Source organism: Oncorhynchus clarkii, chromosome 23 (genome assembly GCF_045791955.1).
Source record: "Oncorhynchus clarkii lewisi isolate Uvic-CL-2024 chromosome 23, UVic_Ocla_1.0, whole genome shotgun sequence".
In the NCBI taxonomy this organism is placed as follows: domain Eukaryota; kingdom Metazoa; phylum Chordata; class Actinopteri; order Salmoniformes; family Salmonidae; genus Oncorhynchus; species Oncorhynchus clarkii.
The window spans coordinates 7,378,983-7,401,625 of NC_092169.1; the positions used below are offsets into that span (position 1 = coordinate 7,378,983).

The 22,643-nt window shown below is 41.3% G+C and overlaps 1 protein-coding gene across 3 annotated transcripts in view; it reads right to left on the reverse strand.

Annotated features, from left to right (window-relative positions):
• Positions 1 to 11,395, reverse strand: part of LOC139381920 (serine/threonine-protein phosphatase 2A 56 kDa regulatory subunit delta isoform) — a 52,153-nt gene extending 40,758 nt beyond the window's left edge. The window contains exons 1-3 of one of the 3 annotated variants that reach the window (XM_071125781.1): positions 11,097 to 11,347; positions 9,039 to 9,122; positions 3,615 to 3,736 (exon numbers count right to left, since the gene is read on the reverse strand). Coding sequence is in view for 2 of the 3 variants with exons in the window: in XM_071125779.1 (XP_070981880.1) it covers positions 9,039 to 9,122; positions 11,097 to 11,123 (111 nt within the window). In the remaining variant the exon portion in view is untranslated. Of the gene's footprint in view, positions 1 to 3,614; positions 3,737 to 9,038; positions 9,123 to 11,096 lie in introns of all 3 variants that reach the window. The other 2 variants (XM_071125779.1, XM_071125780.1) reach the window with 2 other exon arrangements.
• Between the last annotated feature and the right edge of the window lie 11,248 nt (positions 11,396 to 22,643).

The window sequence follows — 22,643 nt, forward strand, 5'->3', positions numbered from 1 at the left end:
GATTAGTTTAACACTTTTGGTTACTACATAACTCCATGTGTGTTATTTGATAGTTTTGATGTCTTCACTATTATTCTACAATGTAGAAAATTGTTTAAAAAAAATAAAGTATACCCTGGAATAATTAGGTGTCCAAACTTTTGACTGATACTGTATGTTGACTTTCATGTGCCTTAATAACAAACTTGTATGCCATCTGAAAATACAAATAGTTAAATTACGAGCCTAGTAGGTTTAGCCACATAAAAATACACGGAGGGGTTGGACATGCTGACAGATTAATTTCAGACTGCCTTGTAACATGCTTCTGTGTACAACATGAGCTGCTCAGTACTTTTTTTGCCCCACTGTATGTGCATAATCCTGTCTACCGCAGATTTTTTATTTAAAGATATCATGAAGACCTGAAAAAAAAGTTTTGCTACTGCTCTCAACATTGCTGCCTTAATAGCACTTCGACAAAGCTCATTCGGAAAAAGTTGTGATGGACTACTTTCTGGAGGATGATTGTGCCATGCTGACGTTGAAAATGAAATCAGACAATGAAAAAATCCTTGATTTAGGGAAATACATTTTAATTGAACTAGACATTGTAGAGTCTTCTGATGACAATGGTGGGGAAGAAATGGTGTCGTTGTCACGGAAGAAGTTGACCGAGGATTGAAATCAGTGGAATGCCTGGTGGAAGCAGAGAGATGACTGCCAAATGCAGAGAGTCCAAAAAGAGAACACAGAAATAAGGATGTTGTAATCCGGAGACAGGTGTTTCATACATCTTCAAACTAAGGGAAACCATGGCATCCAGGTCAGAGGGAGAGAAACATTCATCCATGTATACGGGTAAGAGTCTCGCTACATTTTCAGATATAGGTTTCTGATTTAGTCAGTCATTTTCATTGAAAACCAAAGTGCACTGTTAGCGAGCTCGCTAACTTTACGTGTATGATCTGTAATATTATTTGCATCTCAGAAAGCCCTTTTCATTGCTAGCAAGCTAACATTGAAACTAGTTGGTTAGCTTTAGCTACCTGCAGATTTATGCATTGGTAGTTTTGTCGCGTTCAAAACCACTGGGAACTCTGAAATATACGAGGTCAAATCATGACGTCAGAATTCTTCAGGTCGGAAAGATCCCAAAGTTGGAATTCCGAGTTGGATGACCGTTCAAAGCGATTTTCCCCAGTTGGAGCTAGTTTTTTTTCTAATTCCCAGTTGTTTTGACTCAGCATTAGAGTTGGGATTATGGTTCATTGTCAGCTAGCTAGCTACAGTTGAAGTCGGAAGTTTACATACACCTTAGCCAAATACATTTGAACTCAGTTTTTCACAATTCCTGGCATTTAATCCGAGTAAAAGTTCCCTGTCTTAGGTCAGTTAGGATGACCACTTTATTTTAAGAATGTGAAATGTCAGAATAATAGTAGAGAGAATGATTTATTTAAGCTTTTATTTATTTATTCACATTCCCAGTGGGTCAGAAGTTTGCATACACTCAATTTGTATTTGGTAGCATTGGCTTTAAATGGTTTAACTTGGGTCAAATGTTTTGGGTAGCCTTCCACAATAATTTTGGCCCATTCCTCCTGACAGAGCTGTTGTAACTGAGTCAGGATTGTAGGCCTCCTTGCTCGCACACACTTTTTCATTTCTGCCCACCAATTGTCTATAGGACTGAGGTCAGGGCTTTGTGATGGCCACTCCAATACATTCACTTGGTTGCCATTTTGCCACAACTTTGGAAGTATGCTTGGGGTCAATGTCCATTTGGAAGACCCATTTGCGACCAAGATTTAACTTCCTGACTGATGTCTTGAGATGTTGCTTCAATATATCCACATAGTTTTCCTACCTCATGATTTCATCTATTTTGAGAAGTCCATCAGTCCCTCCTGCAGCAAAGCAACCCCACAACATGATGCTGCCACCCCCCTGCTTCACGGTTGGGATGGTGTTCTTCGGCTTGCAAGCCTCCCCCTTTTTCTCTAAACATAAAGACGGTCATTATGGCCAAACATTTCTATTTTTGTTTCATCAGACCAGAGGACATTCCTCCAAAAAGTACAATATTTGTCCCCATGTGCAGTTGCAAACCGTAGTCTGGCTTTTTATGGCGGCTTAGGAGCAGTGGCTTCTTCCTTGCTGAGCGGCCGTTCAGGTTATGTCTATAGAGGACTCGTTTTACTGTGGATATAGATACTTTTGTACCTGTTTCTTCCAGCATCTTCACAAGGTCCTTTGCTGTTCTGGGATTGATTTTCATTTTTTGCACCAAAGTACGTTCATCTCTAGGAGACAGAATGCGTCTCCTTCCTGAACAGTATGGCGGCTGCGTGGTCCCATGGTGTTTATACTTGCGTACTATTATTTGTACAGATGAACGTGGTACCTTGAGGCATTTGTAAATTGCTCCCAAGGATAAACAAGACTTGTGGAGGTCTACAATTTTTTTCTGAGGTCTTGGCTGATTTCTTTTGATTTCCCCATGTTGTCAAGGAAAGAGGCACAAAGTTTGAAGGTAGGCCTTGAAATACATCCACAAATACACCTCCAATTGACTCAAATGATGTCAATTAGCCTATCAGAAGCTTCTAAAGCCATGACATAATTTTCTGGAATTTTCCAAGCTGTTTAAAGTCCCAGTCAATTTAGTAGATGTAAACTTCTGACCCACTGGAATTTTGATAAAGTGAATTAGAAATGAAATAATCTGTAAACAAGTCTGTAAACAATTGTTGGAAAAATTACTTGTGTCATGCACAAAGTAGATGTCCTAACCGACTTGCCAAAACTATAGATTGTTAACAAGAAATTTGTGGAGTGGATGAAAAACGAGATTTAATGACTCCAACCTGAGTGTATGTAAATTTCGACTTCAACTGTACATATCCTAACAAAAGATTCCACTATGCAAGTAACCATTTCACTGTACCGTTTAAAGCTTCTGTATCCTGCACGTGACAAATAAACCTAGATTTTATTTGATGTTGCATGTGTTTACGAGAGACGGTAATGTGAAGAACAACATTACCTGCACCAAAGTCAGATTAGGATAACGGCCAAGGACTAGACAAAGTGTATTTTTAGTACAACTTTCAGTCTTGAAATCTTTGGTTGTTTACTACACTGTGAATCCACAAAGTGATGGGTGGGGCTAAGGCTTAAGCGGGTGTGAACGATGCTGAATGGGTAGAGCATGAACCTGCAGGAGCGGGTGTTGGGTGTTGTCCAAGGTCACGCAAAGGTTCTTTGCGCTCTGGGAGGGAGACACTGTGGAGTTGTCAACCGTGCTGGAGAGGCCTTTGAGCGGGCAGGCCTTCCCCAGGAGGAAGAGCAGTTCAGTCTTGTCGAGGTTGAGCTTGAGGTGGTGGGCCGACATCCACGTTGCGATATCTGCCAGGCGCGCAGAGATGCGTATTTTCACCTGGGTGTCAGAAAGGGGGGAAGGAGAAAAGTAGTTGAGTGTCATCCGCATAGCATGATAAGAGAGACCATGTGAGGATAAGACGGAGCCAAGTGACCTGGTGTATAGAGAGAAGATGAGAGGGCCTTGAACCGAGCCCTGGGGGACACCTGTAGTGAGTATGTGGTGCAGACACAGATCCTCTCCATGTCACCTGGTAGGAGTGGCCTGCCAGGTAGGATGCAATCCAAGAGTGTGCAGAGCCTGAGACGCCCAGCCCTGAGAGGGTGGAGAGGAAGATCTGACGGGTCACAGTGTCGAAGGCAGCAGATAGATCTAGGAGGATGAGAACAGAGGAGAAACAGTCAGCTTTGGCAGCGCTGAGAGCCACCGTGACACAGAGAAGAGCAGTCTCGGTTGAGTGACCCGTCTTGGATTAGGGTCATGAAGTTTGTTTTGAGGGAGACAATAAGAAAGTTAAGAGACAGCACGCTCAAGTGTTTTGGAAAGAAAAGAAAGAAGGGATACAGGTCTATCGTTTTTGATGTCAGATGAGTCGAGTGTTGGTTTCTTGAAGAGGGAAGCAACTCAGGCCATCTTGAATTCAGAGGGGAAGCAGGCAGTGGCCAGGGAGGAGTTGATGAGGGAAGTGAGGAATGGGAGAAGGTCTCCCGAGATGGTCCGGAGAAGGGAGGAGGGGATGGGTTCAAGTGGGCAGCTTTTCGGGCGGCCGAACCTCACTAGTCGTAAGATGTCATCTGAAAGAGGTCAAGGCGTAGGGGAGTTCTGTGTGAGTGGGACCAGTAGACTCAGTAGGCTGAGTGAATGAGTAGCGCATAGCCTATAGAAATGGTGTGCAACATAAGCTCCTGGGCTCTCATGAAGTGTATGATTAGATTTTTGAATACATTTGCATTGATGTCAGGGTGATTAGAGGGACAATAGAGTGCCGAGTACCAGGCAGTTAGCAAGTTTGGTAGGCTACTAATGACCAGCAGCAGCAGCAGAGCTTAGAGAAGCCGAATTACCATGACTAAACGGTCACAGGGAATTTGACTGCTGTCATGACTTGTGACCACCAGTGTGGCGGTAATATGGTCCCCGTAACAGCCCTAGCTGGAACTGTCAGTGAAAAGTAGAGCGGCCCAGTCAGGCATATCGCAATATTTCTAATTTAAATTGCTGGAAGACATAGTTTGGAAAGCAAATGGCTATTGTAAAGGGAAGACAACGAAAATACGAATCCGTCTTTTAGTTATCAAAATTCTCAACTTAAATTGGGCTTATGGCCCATCTTACTGGTACCAGCGGAGAGCATTGGCCATATCCCCGGTGAGTGCGCACATTCACTCTTTATATTTGGGTCAGTGCCACATAAAAGTTTGTTTTGGGACAATAATTTCTTCCTCCAGTTTAGATGGATGTCATTCTATTTGGGGTCCCCTTCTAGTAGACCTATTATATGGACAGCATTGTTTTTATTGCTCTGTTTGTCAGTGTCAACAGAGTAGGCTAACTTGTAATTTGTCGTACTCAAAAGTATTATGCCTCCAGTCACATAGTGTAGTAGAATTGCATGAAATATGTTTTTCCAGGCAAAGAAAAAAACGTATAGGATATAGCCTACAGCCCAGGACACTACACGCGCTCAGCAATGAAGACCTTTTTACGATTAGTCTAATCGTATAACTCAAATTATGACCATCCAATCTACTCATCACATTACGAGTAGTAGGCTATCTTACATAAGTCTGCAAATCCAATGAGGCCTGGAATGTTTTATTATAAAAGGTGCATTTTCATGGTCAAAATTTGCTTCTCCTAAATTGAAACTCACGCACCACATATGCGTAGGTTAGGAATTATGCTGCTCGTTACTCATCTTGTTTGCTGAGGAAAATGTATCGTGGACAGTTATTCTAACAACTTCAAAGTGCATGGTAAGGACACACTTCATTGCATTCTCGACTTGCATGTTCTGTTAAGATGAATTACCATAATCTAAATGTGATTTCTGTCATTCTGAGCACCGTGGGTGGACACCCTAATCAGGTTACACACCCAACACATATGGGTCCGGTACATTTTTTTAAATGTCTGGTAAATTCGAATGGTGCCGGTCAAATGTCCGGTGCCATATTTTCATAATGGAAACCCTGGCCTCATGGTAGGGTAGGCAAAATGGGTCAACTTTGAGCACCTCTATGCCCTGAATGTTTTGTCATTCAGGTCACTTTTTGACCACTTCTACCATGGGCAAACATGTATGCAAGGTTTCATTCTAATCAAAAGGGGTGCCTTTAGAAAGTGCTTGAAATGATATGGTGTGTTAGGGCTGCACTGAGAAATAATTTTATATTTTTTTAAACACTGCAAGATCAAAGTAATACACAGTGCCTTCGGAAAGTATTCAGACCCCTTAATTTTTTCACATTTTGTTGTTAAAGCCTTTTTCTAAAATTGATTAAATGAATTTTTTTTAAATCCTAAACACAATACCCTATAATGACAAAGCAAAAAGTTGTATTTTATTTCAGCAAATACCTTATTTACATAAGTAAATAATTGAGCTCAGGTGCATCCTGTTTCCATTTATCATCCTTGAGATGTTTCTACAACTTTATTGGAGTCCACCTGTGATAAATTCAATTGGTTGGACATGATTTGGAAAGGCACACACCTGTCTATAAGGTCCCACAGTTGACAGTACATGTCTGAGCAAAAACCAAGCCATGAGGTCAAAGGAATTGTCAGTAGAGCTCCGAGACAGGATTGTGTTGAGGCACAGATCTGGGGAAGGGTACAAAAAAAGTTCTGCAGCATTGAAGGTCCCCAAGAACACATTGGCCTCCATCATTCTTAAAAATGGAAGAAGTTTGGAACCAATAAAGACTTTTCCTAGAGATGGCCGCCCGGCCCAACTGAGCAATCCGTGGAGTAGAGGGGAGGTGACCAAGACAGCGCTCTAGAGTTCCTCTGTGGAGATGGGAGAAACTTCAAGAAGGACAACCATCTCTGCAACACTCCACCAATCAGGCCTTTATGGTAGAGTGGCCAGACGGAGTGGCCACTCCACAGTAAAAGGCAACGACAGCCCGCTTGGAGTTTGCCAAAAGGCACCTAAAGACTCTCAGACCATGAGAAACAAGATTCTCTGGTCTGATAAAAGCAAGATTAAACTATTTGGCCTGAATGCCAAGCGTCACGTCTGGAAGAAATCTGGCACCATCCCTACGGTGAAGCCTGGTGGTGGCAGATGTGCCAAGCTTGTAGCATCATACCCAAGAAGACGCTGCAGTCGCTGCTAAAGATGCAAAGTACTGAGTTAAGGGTTTGAAAATGTATGTAAATGTCATATTTCTGTTTATGTAATAAAAGTGGAACATTTTCTATAAACCTGTTTTTGCTTAGTCATTATGGGGTAATGAATGTAAATTGAGGGGGGATACATTTTAGAATAAGGCTGTAATGTAACAAAATGTGGAAAAAGTCAAGGGGTCTGAATACTTTCCGAAGGCACTGTATCTAGTTTAAACTAAAAGCTACATTTGTTTCTGTAGGGACACAGGTGGCCATAAAGCATGTGCCTACATTGTTATCTAGGAGTTATCTGTGGGCACTATATCCTAGAAACCTGCTGTCACAACAGTGATCGTTTGCACACTGAGTGCAAGGCAAACAGGTCAGTGTTTGTCTACAAAGATGAATGATCTTATTTATCTGGCTATACCAAATCAGATACAAACAGTCAGATCAATTATATTCTGAGGTAGCCTCTCCTGACAGTTTTTCCATCTCAGAACATGTTGGCTGACCGATTAATCGGAATTGCTGATTAATTAGGGACGATTTCAAGTTCTCACAATCGGTAATCAGCATTTTTGGATGCCGATTACAGCCGATTATATAGCAATCCATGAGGAGACTGCATAATCACTAGTTAACTACACATTGTTGATGATATCACTAGTTTAACTAGCTTGTCCTACGTTGCATCAATGCAGTGCCTGAAATTGTGTCACTTCTCTTGCGTTCAGTGTAAGCTGAGTCAAGGTACATGCAGCAGGTTGGGTTACCTGGCTCGTTGCGAACTATGTGAAGACCATTTCTTCCTAACACAGACTGTCATTAATTTGCCAGAATTTTACATAATTATGACATAACATTGAAGGTTCTGCAATGTAACAGCAATATTTAGACTTAGGGTTTCCACCCGTTCGATAAAATACGGAACGGTTCCGTATTACACTGAAAGAATAAACGTTTTGTTTTCGAAAGGATAAGATTTGAACATATTAATGACCTAAGACTCGTATTTCCGTGCATTTATTATAATTAAGTCTATGATTTGATATTTGATAGAGCAGTCAATCAAACTGAACTTTTCTCAGTTTGCCAGCAGCTCTTTGCAATGCTTGAAGCACAGCGCTGTTTATGACATCAAGCCTATCAACTCCAGAGATTAGGCTGGCAATACTATAGTGCCTATAAGAACATCCAATAGTCAAAGGTATATGCAATACAAATGGTATGGAGAGAAATAGTCCTATAATAACTACAACCTAAAACTTCTTAACTGGGAATATTGAAGACTCATGTTAAAAAGGAACCACTAGCTTTCATAGGTTCTCATGTTCTGAGCAAGGAACTGAAACGTTAGCTTTCTACATGGCACATAATGCACTCTTACCTTCTTCTCCAACACTGAGTTTTTGCATTATTTAAACCAAATTGAACACGTTTCATGATTTATTTGAGACTAAATGTATTTTATTTATGTATTATATTAAGTTAAAATAAGTGTTTGTTGTTCATTCAGTATTGTTGTAATCGCCATTATTACAAATAAATATATAAATACATATTATTATTATTTATAAAATTGGCCGATTAATTGGTAGCGGCTTTTTTTGGTGCCCCAATAATCGGTATCGGCATTGAAAAATCATAATCGGTCAACCTTTAGTTGAGATTCAAGGATGTTTATTTAGATTTATCAAACCAAATTTAAAATAGGAAGGTCTAACTTCTACTTTGATAGGACACTTTATTGGGCCGTAAACAATGGACAAGTCACAGCCTCTATGGCGTTCTATGCAAAGAGCTCAGCTGCATACAGAGAGGTCTGTCCACAGAGGACAGTCGCTCCCTTCCTGATAAAACGTCTGGAGTCTGGATCCAACACAAGCGCCATAATAAATAGCCCCCCTTAACAATGCTCCAAAGGAACTCAACTGTGAGCTCAACCAGCAGGCCTATATGGCTGAACAGACATCGGCCATGTGCCATTATGCAAAGGCATAACATTATGTTTAGCTCCTCTCTGTTATGTTGGCCAAACCAAGATGAAGGAAAAATATGGACACTGATGCAATATTATCTATGTAGCATTGAAGAAAATAAACACGATTAAGAAACAGGCAATAGCGTGTCAAATACAATTACGTTGGGAGCATGCATAGACCCCTGATCCACATAGACAGTTTATAATAACTCAAAATAAACCCTAATTATAAGTTGATAGACATTAATAAATCTGAAAAATCCATCTTCACAAATAAACTGCAGGCTACAAATTAAAAAATAAATACTGTCAAACAACCATTTGGATCTGTCATGTTAATCAAAGATATCTTACCTCATCTGCATTTTCAGTTCCTGTGTCTTTCCCACTGGTGGCATTACTGTTTTTAGTGCTGCTTTTGGCAGATTTGGTTGGTTCCTGTGAATGACAACAAGCCATAGTCATCTTACCATATTCACAACAAACACAATTGTCGTAGGATCATACTCAACTCACATCCTCTGTTCTATGGAGTTATTGTACACTACACATACATGTAATTTCCGTGGTTAAACAGGTCCCGTTGGTAGGGTGCCTACAATTACCGTAATTGCGCTACCTTAAAAAAAAACTGTTGGAATGCATTCTTGTGGCCTTGACTGCCGCATTTGTAAGACAGACTGTATGGAACGAGACTTAAATCCCCCCTTAGTGGAAAAAGACAGAAATTACAGTCTGGTCAGGCAACGATTAGGCACAAGCGAGAGACGATCTTAAAACATTGCAGCAAGCTATTTGACAAGAGTGTAGTAGTATCTTATGAAGAACGAGACTAAATTTAACTTGTAACTATCAACTTGATAATCTTACGTTTATTAATTAAATAATGTAGTTAACTCACTATCAGTGAGAACCGCCTAGGCTCACGCTCGTGCATGTTCGCAGTTCATATTCTCACAACACATTCATTATTAAACAATACGCCATTTCTAAAAATCAACACTATTTTACGACATCAACAGATTTGAGAATATAAATAATGTAAAAGTTCAAAAGCATTGTTGCTGTATAAGGCTAGTCTATCGGTAGCGCTCAAGAACCCAAGTAAGGTATACCCAGTTTACAGGCGGCCCTCATTGTGTTCTCAGCTGATGGTAGGCTTCTTCTGATCACAGCTGTCTCCCTCATGAATAGCTAGCTACATATTGTATGCCACATATGTGATAACCATGTTTGCATTACTGGTCGTTACAGGTTAGCTTGTACAAAAAAGCTGCCATGGATGTTTCAATTTACCTGCTCTTGGCGAGTCTTCGTACTCGATTCGGGAAAAAATTTATCTTAGAAAATGTCCGCGTCAAGTTGCAGGTGGTTCTACAAAAACCAGACAAAACTCAACGGTAGTACACCCCTTTGGTCACACTGTGTGATGCACTGTCATCTACAAGTGGCCGCGTCGCATAGAAACATTAGTTCCTGCAAAGATTATGGAAAATCCTAAATGTGCGGTAGCTAAAATGGCAAGAAACATTGAGTTTTGTCTGTTTTTTTGTAGAACCACCTGCAACTGGACACAAACATTTCAGATACATTTCCACCAGATCGAGAACCAAGACAGTATCGCCATGAGCAGGTTAGTTGAAACATCTATTGCGCCTTTTTCTATAAACTAACTTGTAACGCCCAGTAACGGAAACATAGTTATCACATTTGTTTTACAATCACAACCCTGTTTAATCCCGACACTTTGTCTGAATTTAAATTAAAGTACACCTCACATCCGATACGGTTTGGGAAATCTTTGGAATTTAACATTCATAAGTGAGAAAGAAGCTTTAAAATACTAAAGATACACATATTGTGTGCAGTTTAGCAAAGTTGCACCTGACTTTTTTCTACACTCACCACCTCGGCTATGACATCCCCTTACCTTGCGCTCAATTCCATTGCGACCATTCCACATGCCCTGTGTTACTCAACATACATCTGGGTGCAACTTTCCTAAACTGTGTATACAGTAAGTGTATCTTTTGGATTTGAACTGTATCGCGTATTTGCGTTTAGACAGAGCATGTGGGCAGAGTCGAAACATCCGCGAAATCCCCTCAGGCGGCAAACAGCTTTGTCAATAGACGGTATAACGTTAAGATTTACCGTCTATTTTAATGGGCTTGTCTATCGTTATTAAATCAATTTAAGAATGTAATATACAGGGTAATGTAAACAATGATACGATCACATATGTTGTTGGCTGCTGATGTCTTTGCATAGTCTGAAAATGCATCTGCTCTGCTAGGCCTTACGATAATAGTACAACATCTAGTTGGCGTATTAGAATACAATTACGAGATACGGTCTACTTCCTCTGAATATTTGGCAACAATATTTGCATTGTTGCGATCAGTACGTTACCTTTTCCTTTTTAGTTTTATTCGGCATGTTGTGGCTGTTGATCTTTTTCACGGTGACTCCGTGACAGATTTCCCCGGGACTCGATCGCTGCCACTCGGTTAGCTTCAGCTCCCTGCACCCTTCTAGGCCAAGAAAAAGATAATTGGCCAGCCACACGTTATACTGCCTAGTGACGGGCCACTGTAATTATTTCATTGGGTGGTTATAGGATGGGCGGATTGCACTCCTCGTTTAGGCTGGAGGCGTTGAATGATGCACTTTCGCCCTAGCAACAATTCATGAATGAAGCTCTTCTTCTTCTTCAGTATCATGGTGGTCCGCAAACAAATGTTATAGGTTAATGCCGCCACCTACTGTACAATCCATTATACTTGGTGATACAAAAAAGGGAACATTGAATGCCTAGTACCACACGTTATGTAGCACTATATTGGATCATTGAATCAAACATTTCTGCAGCATTTAAGGTCCCCAAGAACACAGTGGCCTCCATCATTCATAAATGGAAGCATTTTGGAACCACCAAGACTCTTCCTAGAGCTGACCGCCCAGCCAAACTGAGCAATCAGGGGAGAAGGGGCTTTGTCAGGGTGGTGACCAAGAACCCGATGGTCACTCTGACCGAGCTACAGAGTTCCTCTGTGGAGATGCGTGTCCTTCTGGAAGGCAGCACTCCATCAATCAGGCCGTTATGGTAGAGTGGCCAGACGGAAGCCACTCCTCAGTAAAAGGCACACGACAGCCCGCTTGGAGTTTGTCAAAAGGCACCTAAAGGACTCTTAGATCATGAGAAACAAGATTCGCTGGTCTGATGAAACCAAGATTGAAGTCTTTGGCCTGAATGTCAAGCGTCATGTCTGGAGGAAACCTGGCTACGGTGAAGCATGGAGGTGGCAGCATAATTCTGTGGAGATGTTTTTCAGCGGCAGGGACTGGGAGACTAGTCAGGATCAAGGCAAAGATGAACAGAGCAAAGTACATACATAGAGATCCTTGATGAAAACCTGCTCCAGAGCGCTCAGGACCTCAGACTGGGGTGAAGGTTCACCTTCCAACAGGACAATGACCCTATGCACACAGCCAAGAAAACACAGAAATGGCTTCGGGACAAGTCTCTGAATTTCCTTGAGTGGCCCAGCCAGAGCCCGGACTTGAACCCAATCGAACATCTCTGGCGAGACCTGAAAATAGCTGTGCAGCAACACTCCCCATCCAACCTGGCAGAGCTTGAGAGGATCTGCAGAGAAGAATGGGAGAAACTCCCCAAATACAGGTGTGCCAAGCTTGTAGTGTCATACACAAGAAGACTCAAGGCTGTAATCGCTGTCAAAGGTGGTTCAAGGAAGTACTGAGTAAAGGGTCTGAATACTTATGTAAATGTGACATTTCATTTTCTCTCGCTCTCTCTCTCTCTGTGTATATAATGAAACAGGCAGGGAGCAGGTCTCGAGCCCCAGGTCCGGAGCACTATCGACTGTGCTGCAAAAGCATGCTCGTGCGGCAGAGTTGATTTCCGCGCTTATAAACCCAGGGTCGTTACACTACTCCCTCCTTTCAAAGAGCGCGTCCTCGCGCTAGCTTGCGGCTCTACGTCTTACAGGAACGCGCTCACCGGCCAAGCACACTCACTGTCGTGGATGCAAGGTCCAATCACTTCTGATCTTTGTGTAGATCAGGATTATATATTTTTTTATCCATTTTACAATAAGGCTCTAACGTAACAAAATGTTGAAAAACTGAAGGGGTCTGAATACTTTCCGGATGCACTGTAAGTATATCATATTGTGTGGTCTCTGGCAATTCCCAGACCTAGCAGTTAAGGTTATGTAACCTTATTTAGTCCTACCTGCTATGGTGGGTTTTAAATTAATTGGTATTCACTTTAGTTTTTCGGTAGAATTACTGTCATGGGCATCCTGAGTGGCGCAGCGATCTAAGGCACTGTATCGCAGGGGCTCAATCCCAGGCTTTGACCGGGAGTACCATAGGGCAGTGCACAATTGGCCCAGCATCGTCTGGGTAAGGGGAGGGTTTGGCCAGGGGGGGCCTTACTTGGCTCATCGCGCTCTAGCGACTCCTTGTGGCGGGCCAGGCGCCTGCAGGCTGACTTCGCCTCTCCCAAGCCCGTTGGGGAGTTGCAGCAATGAGACAAGATCGTAATCACGAAAAAGGGGGTACAAATTTAAACAAAATAAATCATTACTGTTATTGATGCCAAATTGCAAACCTTATTTGCACCGTTTGTATTCCAAAACCAATGGGTGTGCCTGAGTCTTATCACCTCTCAACTTGGTAAACTATTTCAACCTCGAACACTATTCTTTGGTCTGGTTCAGTCATTGCAGGAAGTCCTGAAGTGCCGGAGTTTGAAGGCTTTTGTCCCAGCCCAGCTCTAACACTTGATCAACATAGTCCATTGACCATAATGTCAGTGGGATGAGGGCAATTCATTTTGATTGTATTGATATATAACGCATGCTCCACTCTCAAGTTGGACTTGTTGACTGATGCCAAGGCGGTGGTTACTAAGAAGAAAGGAGCATCTGTGAAACAGAAGATTGCAGCCAAGGCAGCACTGGTTCACACCTGCCTTGTCTGTCGGGTGAGTAGTATTGGTTGGTACTGTATGTGCCTTTTCCTCTCCATGTGTAGGGTATTGTTCTGGCCTGTGGTACAGTTTTTCATATGTGTAGTAGTTTGTTGCATCGTATTATTTAGTTTATTATTTGTGTCAACTTTGAATTCAATTCTAAGCCACAGATTTCCTCCATTTTGTACTTAACCTTTTATAGATGCAGACCCGAAGACATTCAAGCAGCACTTTGAGCGCAAGCATCCCATGTCTCCAATGGCTCAGTACCGGTTGATGTGTAGACATAAGTGACCACACACACTCAAATGGACCTATAGCTGGGGTAGATTCTTCCATCATTCACACAGAGTAGCTATTGTGTAAAGCACCATGTTGTCAACAAAAAGCAGTCCTCAATGCTTAAGTGGTATTGTCTATGGCTTAATTTGTGGAAATGCTGTGATCACTCATCGCCTTTAATGTTGTGATTCACAGACACACGGTGACCACGATTTGAATGCTTACAACTGACACGGAATGACGTGACCCCGAGAATGACTGGACATGGGCTGGATATTTATGACAACATCCTAAAAGGGGTGCAGACGCACACTAGCACCCCATTTTATGTTTATTCCATAGCCAATCATATCTCTAGCTAACCCCTTATTCCACACTATGCCTTTTATGCCCTGTGGTCCCTCAACTTCTGACACTTTGTAACTCTCCATCTTATAAACCCACGCTACCTTCACCCATTTTCCCTATGCTGCTTATTAACGTATTATTCTCCTGATTTGATAACATTTAGACTCAATAACATGTTTCAAGGTGCTTACACATGGGCGGTGGTAAGCGGCAATTGAACCACGAGAAAATCTGCCTACCGTGTGTAGAGACCAGTGATCCAGGTTGTTGTCAGCTTGAAAGTTGTCATTAAAACATTGTTTGATTGGTTGACAAGATGAACTCTGCTCATTGGTCAACCATGCGCGGCGGCAGCTCAGGCCTTCAGCTAATGACATCTTTTGGTGCCTCAGGCTCCGAGCCAGCTTCGCCTCTCATGGGAGCGAGCACCACGAACAGGGCCGCTTGCAAAACTGCTTGCATTTTGCCGCCAGCCGCTCTACCCCAATTGAAGTCTGTAAACTTTGCCGCTTACCGGCCTGTTATCTTTTTGCGGTGTACTGTTTTTAATACCTTCAGACTGAATGCAGTGGTAAATGTGTTGCTCACAATTGACAGCCGCAACATGGACCTGTTAAATTGACATGGGTGTTGATATAGTTGAGTTTAGGCATGGCTTCCTTGTTTTGAGTCTGTTAAGTTTGTTTCTCATTGACCTAGTATTTTATATCAAATTTATTTATAAAGCCCTTCTTACATCAGCTGATATCTCAAAGTGCTGTACAGAAATCCAGCCTAAAACCCCAAACACAAGCAATGCAGGTGTAGAAGCACGGTGGCTAGGAAAAACTCCCTAGAAAGGCCAGAACCAAGGAAGAAACCTAGAGAGGAACCAGGCTATGAGGGGTGGCGGGTGGAGATTATAACAGAACATGGCCAAGATGTTCAAATGTTCATAGATGACCAGCAGGGTCAAATAATAAGTTGTGCTTTTCATCGCCGATCATTCAGAGTATCTCTACCGCCCCTGCTGTCTCTAGAGAGTTGAAAACAGCAGGTCTGGGACAGGTAGCACGTCCGGTGAACAGGCCAGGGTTCAGTAGCCGCAGGCAGAACAGTTGAAACTGGAGCAGCAGCACGGCCAGGTGGACTGGGGACAGCAAGGAGTCATCAGGCAAGGTAGTCCTGAGGCATGGTTCTCAGGACTATATATCAAACCTACAGTACCTTGCACATCCAGTTGTTTCTCTATTTGTAAGTCACCTACCAAATATCACAATATGCTGTTTTACATGTGTTATTTGTGCTGGTCTAATTCCTAAAATGGAAAAAGCAGAAGAATCTGTCCTCTATCGGTTAGTAATAATAGTTAATATGGTGCCCTTCGATGTCCCAGGTTTGTGGCATTGATGAATAAATTATGTAATCTTTACAGATGTTTACAGTTGTGACCTGTCATTCAGTGCAGGTGGGTTTTGAGCCCCACCTGTTTAGCTAAAAAAATAAAGATGTATAACTTTTTTTTGCCTGTTTTGCATGTTATTCTGACATTAATACAGTACGTGTCACATATCAGTTTGCAAACAATGAAAAAAATACATGAAAATCATTGAGTTAATAAAGCCGCATACGAACATTCTCTTTTTTGCTTTCTTTAGTAAGGCAGCACCAAAATGGAGGTGTTTCAGGCTAGCTCAGTGCTTTCTGTGGTGGTGGGGCAAATACGTGGAAAATACGGAGTGTAAAGGTTGGTAATGTTCTCTAGTTGCGCTGTGATTGGCTCAGTGTTCTGTCACTCATGGGGACACTACGTCACCACAAAGCCTACGGGGAGAGCTTGAAAATTGAAGACCGCTGGGTGCTGCCATAGAGTTACATTAGAAGTGCCCATCCAAGAAGGCTCAAGGTCATTGGCCACAGATAAAATTACGTAAAATAACGTTATATCTACAGTGGCTTTGATTTGACTGATCATGTCAACATCATACTTTCAAAATCTTAGCTAGCGAACTAGCAGTCATCATCATGAATCAAGTCGACAATCTACTGGCAAATCCTTTTCAATCCTTCTCATGAAGAGAAATTATAGATAAAATGTATCGGTGCTCATTGGCCATTGGACATAAACATTACACAAGTTGGAAATCCGCAAATTCAACGATGAGTGGTTTGGAAGGAATCCGTGGCTAACCGCAAGCATTGCAAAGCAATCACAAGCCTTCTATTCAGTGGAGTGGATGTCCAAGTCTGGGCTTAATGGTCTTTTTTCCAAGCTTAAAAGGATAAACATTCAACATTGGCCATGCTGTCAATCCAGCATGACTTCTACCGCTTTCAAAACAACTGGAAACTCGGAACTGGGAAATCTCAGACTTCAGTGAGTTCAAGACAACTGGGAACTCTGGGGGGGAAAAAGAGCTCAGATTGGGAAAATACATTTTGAATGGTCATCCAACTCGGAATTCCAAGTCGGGAACTCTGCCTCTTTCTAGAGCTCCGACCTGAAGAACACTAACGTCATGATTCCACCCTGTTTTTTTCTGAGTTCCTTAGAGGAAAACCTGGTTGTCTGCTTTTCACCAGACACTGGAAGATACATTCACCTTTCAGCAGGACAATAACCTAAAACACAAGGCAGTAGCGATTTTAGCATTTAAATCTTGGTGGAGCAAAATCCCCCAAAATGTTTTAGATGCATGCCAGCAAAGCCATTACACAACACAACACTAAACAATACATGAATTACACTATAACATTGAAAACCCACAAACTGTTAGGGCCGACATAAAGCTGTCTCAAGAGCAGAGTTCCAACAACACCTTACCACTGCTACACCTGGCTATCAGCGGAGCCTAGTCTGGCAGCGAAACAGTTAATTCAGCCTCATTTACTGCCTTTCTAAAAAACATAGCTGATATGGCTGACTTTCTTAAACAAATGTAGTTTCTACTGACAATTGAGATGTACAAACTATGGCATAAGGGGACAACAAGCGGTTGAGGCAATCCGTAATTTCGATTAAGACATTAATGAGCGAGCTAGGATGGACGTTGTCAATATAACTACTTGTTCAGCACTTTGAAATGTACAGTGACATAATTCAGATCATGGGCCGTTCTTACAGTATTCTCCCTGTACACCAAGTCAGAACAGTAGGATAAATAAAGGGGGCCTATAAGGAGACAATGAAAGCTCTTTCTCTAAAACATGCTATAGGCTACATGTGCGCTACCAAGTCAGAACAGTAGGCTAAATTGAGGGGATAAGACACCAAATTATTAGGGTGGGGCACATGGGCTACTAACAGCTTACTACACAACATACTTAGTATTACTTTCTTAGCTACAGAATACATCTCCATGGCATATTACATAATTTATGCAGCAGCATACAAGACATTTTTAGACTCACCTTGTTGTGCTCATTTGAACAGGAAGGTGGCGTGGCGACTTTGTGGGCAAATTTTGTCAACAAACTTTGTCATCAAAGACTGGCATTCTCTGGATTTATGGTGCTTTCAAGACAACTAGGAACTAAAAAAAACAAGGTTGAATCATGACGTCAGTGATCTTCCGGTCGGAGCTCTAGAAAGAGGACTGAGTTTACAACTTGGAATTCTGAGTTGGATGAGTTCAGAGTTCCCGGTTATCTGAGATTTCCCAGTTCTGAGTTTCCGAGTTGTTTTTTAACACGTAAGAAGTCATGCTGGATTGACAGCATGGCCAATGTTGAATGCTTATCCTTTTAAGCTAAGAAAAAATACCCTTACACCCAGACTTGGACAACACACCCACTCCGCTGAGTAGAAGGCTAGTGATTACTTTGCAATGCTTAGCCACTGATTCCTTCCAAACCACTCATTGTTGAATTTGTGATATCTAACTTGTTGTGTAATGGCCGATGAGCACCGATACGTTTAATCTATAATTTCCCTTTATATGACAAGGATTGAAAAGGATTTGCCAGTAGATTGTCAACTTGATTCATGATGATGACTGCTAGTTCGCTAGCTAAGATTTTGAAAGTATGATATTGACATGATCAGTCAAATCAAAGCCACTGTAGATATAACGTTATTTTACGCAATTTTACCTATGGCCAATGACCTTGAGCCTTCTTGGATGGGCACTTCTAATTTAACTCTATGGCAGTACCCAAGGGTCTTCAATTTTCTAGCTCTCCTCATAGATTTTACAGAGACATAGTGTCCCCATGAGTGACAGAACACTGAGCCAATCACAGCGCAACTAGAGAACATTACCAACCCCTATGCTCTGTATTTTCCACTGGCTGCCTCACCACCACAGAAAGGACTGAGCTAGGCTGAAACACCTGCATTTTGGAGCTGCCTTAATCAAGAAACCTAAAAAGAGACCATGTTGCATGCAGCTTTATAAACTCAATGATTATAGATTTTTTTTACATTGTTTGCAAACTGATACGTGACACGTGTTAATGCCAAAATAACATGCAAAACAGGAAATAACAAATATGGAATCATGTAGTAACCAAAAAAAGTGTTAAACAAATCCAAATATATTTTATATTTAAGAATCTTCAAAGTAGCCACTCTTTGCCTTGATGACAGCTTTGCACACTCTTGGCATTCTCTCAACCAGCTTCATGAGGTAGTCACCTGGAATGCATTTCAATTAACATGTGCCTTGTTAAAAGTTAAATTGTGGCATTTTTTCCTTCTTAATGCATTTGAGCCAATCAGTTGTGTTGTGAAAAGGTAGGGGGTGGTATACAGAAGATAGCCCTATTTGGTAAAAGACCAAGTCCATGTTATGGCAAGAACAGCTCAAATAAGCAAAGAGAAACGACAGTCCGTCATTACTTTCAGACATGAAGGTCACTCAATACGGAAAATTTCAAGAACTTTCAAAGTTTCTTCAAGTGCAGTTGCAAAAACCATCAAGTGCTATGATGAAACGGGCTCTCATGAGGACCGCCACAGGAAAGGGAGACCCAGAGTTACCTCTGCTGCAGGGGATAAGTTATAGTTACCAGCCTCAGAAATGCAGGCCAAATAAGTACTTCATAGAGTTCAAGTAACAAGACACATCTCAACATCAACTAACTGTTCAGAGGAGACTACTAAAGGACATCGATAACAAGACAAGACTTGCTTGAGCAAAGAAACACAAGCAATGGACATTAGACTGGTGGAAATCAGTCCTTTGGTCTGATGAGTCCACATTTGAGATTTTGTCTTTTTGAGATGCAGAGTAGGTGAATGGATGATCTCCGCATGTGTGGTTCCCACCGTGAAGCATGGAGGAGATGGTGTTTTGCTGGTGATACTGTTAGTGATTTATTTCGAATTCAAGGCACACTTAACCAGCATGGCTACCACAGCATTCTGCAGCGATACACCATCCCAGCTGGTTTGGGCTTAGTGGGACTAACATTTGTTTTTCAACAGGTCAATGACCCAAAACACACCTCCAGGTGTGTAGAGCTATTTGACCAAGTAGAAGAGTAAGGAGTGCTGCATCAGATGACCTGGCCTCCACAATCACCCGACCTCAAACCAATTGAGATGGTTTGGGATGAGTTGGACCGCAGAGTGAAGGAAAAGCAGCCAACAAGTGCTCAGCATATGTGGGAACTCCTTCAAGATTTTTAGAAAAGCATTCCAGGTGAAGCTGGTTGAGAGAATGCCAAGATTGTACAAAGCTGTCATCAAATGTATTTTGATTTGTTTAACACTTTTTTGGTTACTACATGATTCCATATGTGTTATTTCATAGTTTTGATGCCTTCACTATTATTCTACAATGTAGAAAATTGTAAAAATAAATAAAGAAAAACTATTTAATGAGTAGGTGTGCCCAAACTTTTGACTGGTACTGAATATTTAATCAATTTTTAATTTAGGATGTAACACAAGAAAATGTGGAATAAGTCAAACAGTATGAATACTTAGAGAAGGCACTGTATTTGATGGGAACATCCATCATGACAATTTATTTAAGATGTGTTGTTCATGACATACAAATACTCCGACTTTGCAAAGCATTGGAAGCCATTTGTGCTGAGATACTCCAATTTATTCAAGGGGAATTTAGCCACCCTCAAGTCTGTCATGATAAAAGCACTTCATCCAAGACAAATCTGTTTTTCTGTCAAATAAAATAGTTTTGTCATATTCTGAATCAAAAGTCCTACTGAGAAAAGCTGGATGCTTTAAACCACCTCAATCTGTAGCGTTCTATTGAACACAAACTTTACTTACTGACAATGTGTTACACATCATACAACTATAGTCAAGTTAGAGATTTCAACAAGTTAGTGAGACATTAACAATTTCACCAAATGCTTTAGAAAGTGTGTATCATAAGAAACATGAATCATCTTCAATAAACTGTCATCATCGATTCCGAGTTTACATACTGTATGCAGGCAGCTCTGGAATGGAAAATAATCCATAGTAGCTGCAGTTCATAATCTCTAGAATATTATGTTGTTCTGAAATGGAGGATTAAAGTTAAGACTATCCATTACCTTTATTATAAATAATATTGGGTCTATAGGAAGATTTAGGGTTTACCAGAGTAATCCAATACTGTATATGAGGAAAGTTTGCCATGCATATTGGACATTTGTGCATGTCTGTGCAGCACACCACTGGAAATAAGGCACAAACAAGGTTTCAGACCGTGGCAAGCTATGCAGCCTACAAAACTATAGCCACAACTTATGTAACCACTTACTACAATGTACTTTTACTTGTCAGAAAACCTACTGGTAAAAGGCTAAGTGATCTCAGGGTCTGTAGTCTCAATGCACTTGACCAGCACCACCTACGGGACATGTTCCATACTTCCTTCGGGGCTAAAGAGGAATCACATGTCTGTGCTTGGGAAAGGATGTCAAAATGTGCCTAATTTGTAAAAGGTTCGTAAGCACGTTATTGGCATTGATCAGTATACTTTTTTCACACGTGACATTATCAATATGACAATGGGTTTGCCTTCAAAATATTTTATTTGGCAAATGAAATGACATTGGTTTGTGCAAGGTTTAAATCAAATACATACAGGTAAATAAACCAAACATTTGAGGCCATGTTTCCGTAGACCAGACAATGAGCAATTATTCACATATGGTATCATTGGCGATAGAGTGAAACACAGTCAGTGTAATAAATGAATAGAAATGGGCATTTCAGTACAGCTGAATAATTCAGTGACATTGTAGACCATATTATGAGACAGAACAGCAACATCCTCTGATATCCTGTCCCTGGATTAGCATAGCAAGTACATCAATTCACTTTATGTATAGGTTGTATTGCCTTAAATTCTATCCACCTTCCACAGCACATTTACAGGAACATCATATCTTCATTGTTTTGATGCAAGTGGCCTTACCTTTTCTGAAGTGAAGACTGATGTCCCAGCAGGCTTTGTTGAAAATTACATTTAGTAGAAACTTCAGATGTTTTTTGCCAGACATCTATCTGATCAAGGCCAATCACTGGCACTCAGAATTATATCATTCTTAAAGTAGCAAACAGCATAACTAGACTGCTCTCACCTTTGCTATGTTACTTATATAGGTTCTGCAGAAGAAAAAAACCGAAGGAAAATAAAGAAATCGCTGTCAGGTCAGACTAATTGGACACAATGACGTCCATCATTAATTTAATAGTGCCTTTGCAAATTATTCAGACCCTTTGACTTTCCACATTTTGTCAGGTTAAAGCCTTATTCTAAAATTGATTAAATATTATTTGTTTTAGCAATCTACACAATACCCCATAACGACAAAGTGAAAACAGGTTTACATATTTTTTACAAATGTATATATAAAATAAAAACCTTATTTATGTAAGTATTCAGATCCTTTGCTATGATACGAAATTGAGCTCAGGTGCATCCTGTTTCCATTGATCATCTTTGGGGTGTTGCTACAACTTGGGAGTCCACTTGGGGTAAATGCAATTGATTGGACATAATTTGGAAAGGTACACACTTGTCTATTTAAAAAGGTCCCACAGTTGACACTGCATGTCCAAGCAAAAACTAAGCCATGAGGTCGAAGCATGGGTATCAAAACATTTCTGCAGCATTGAAGGTCCCCAAGAACACAGTGGACTCCATCTTTCTTAAATGGAAGACGTTTGGAACCACCAAGACTCTTTATAGAGCTGGCTGCCTGGTCAAACTGAGCAATCGGGGGAGAAGGGCCTTGGTCAGGTAGGTGACCAAGAGCCCGATGGTCACTGACAGAGTTCTAGAGTTCCTCTGTGGAGGACAACCATCTCTGCAGCACTCTACCAATGAGGCATTTATGGTAGAGTGGCCAGACGGAAGCCACATGACAGCCTGCTTGGAGTT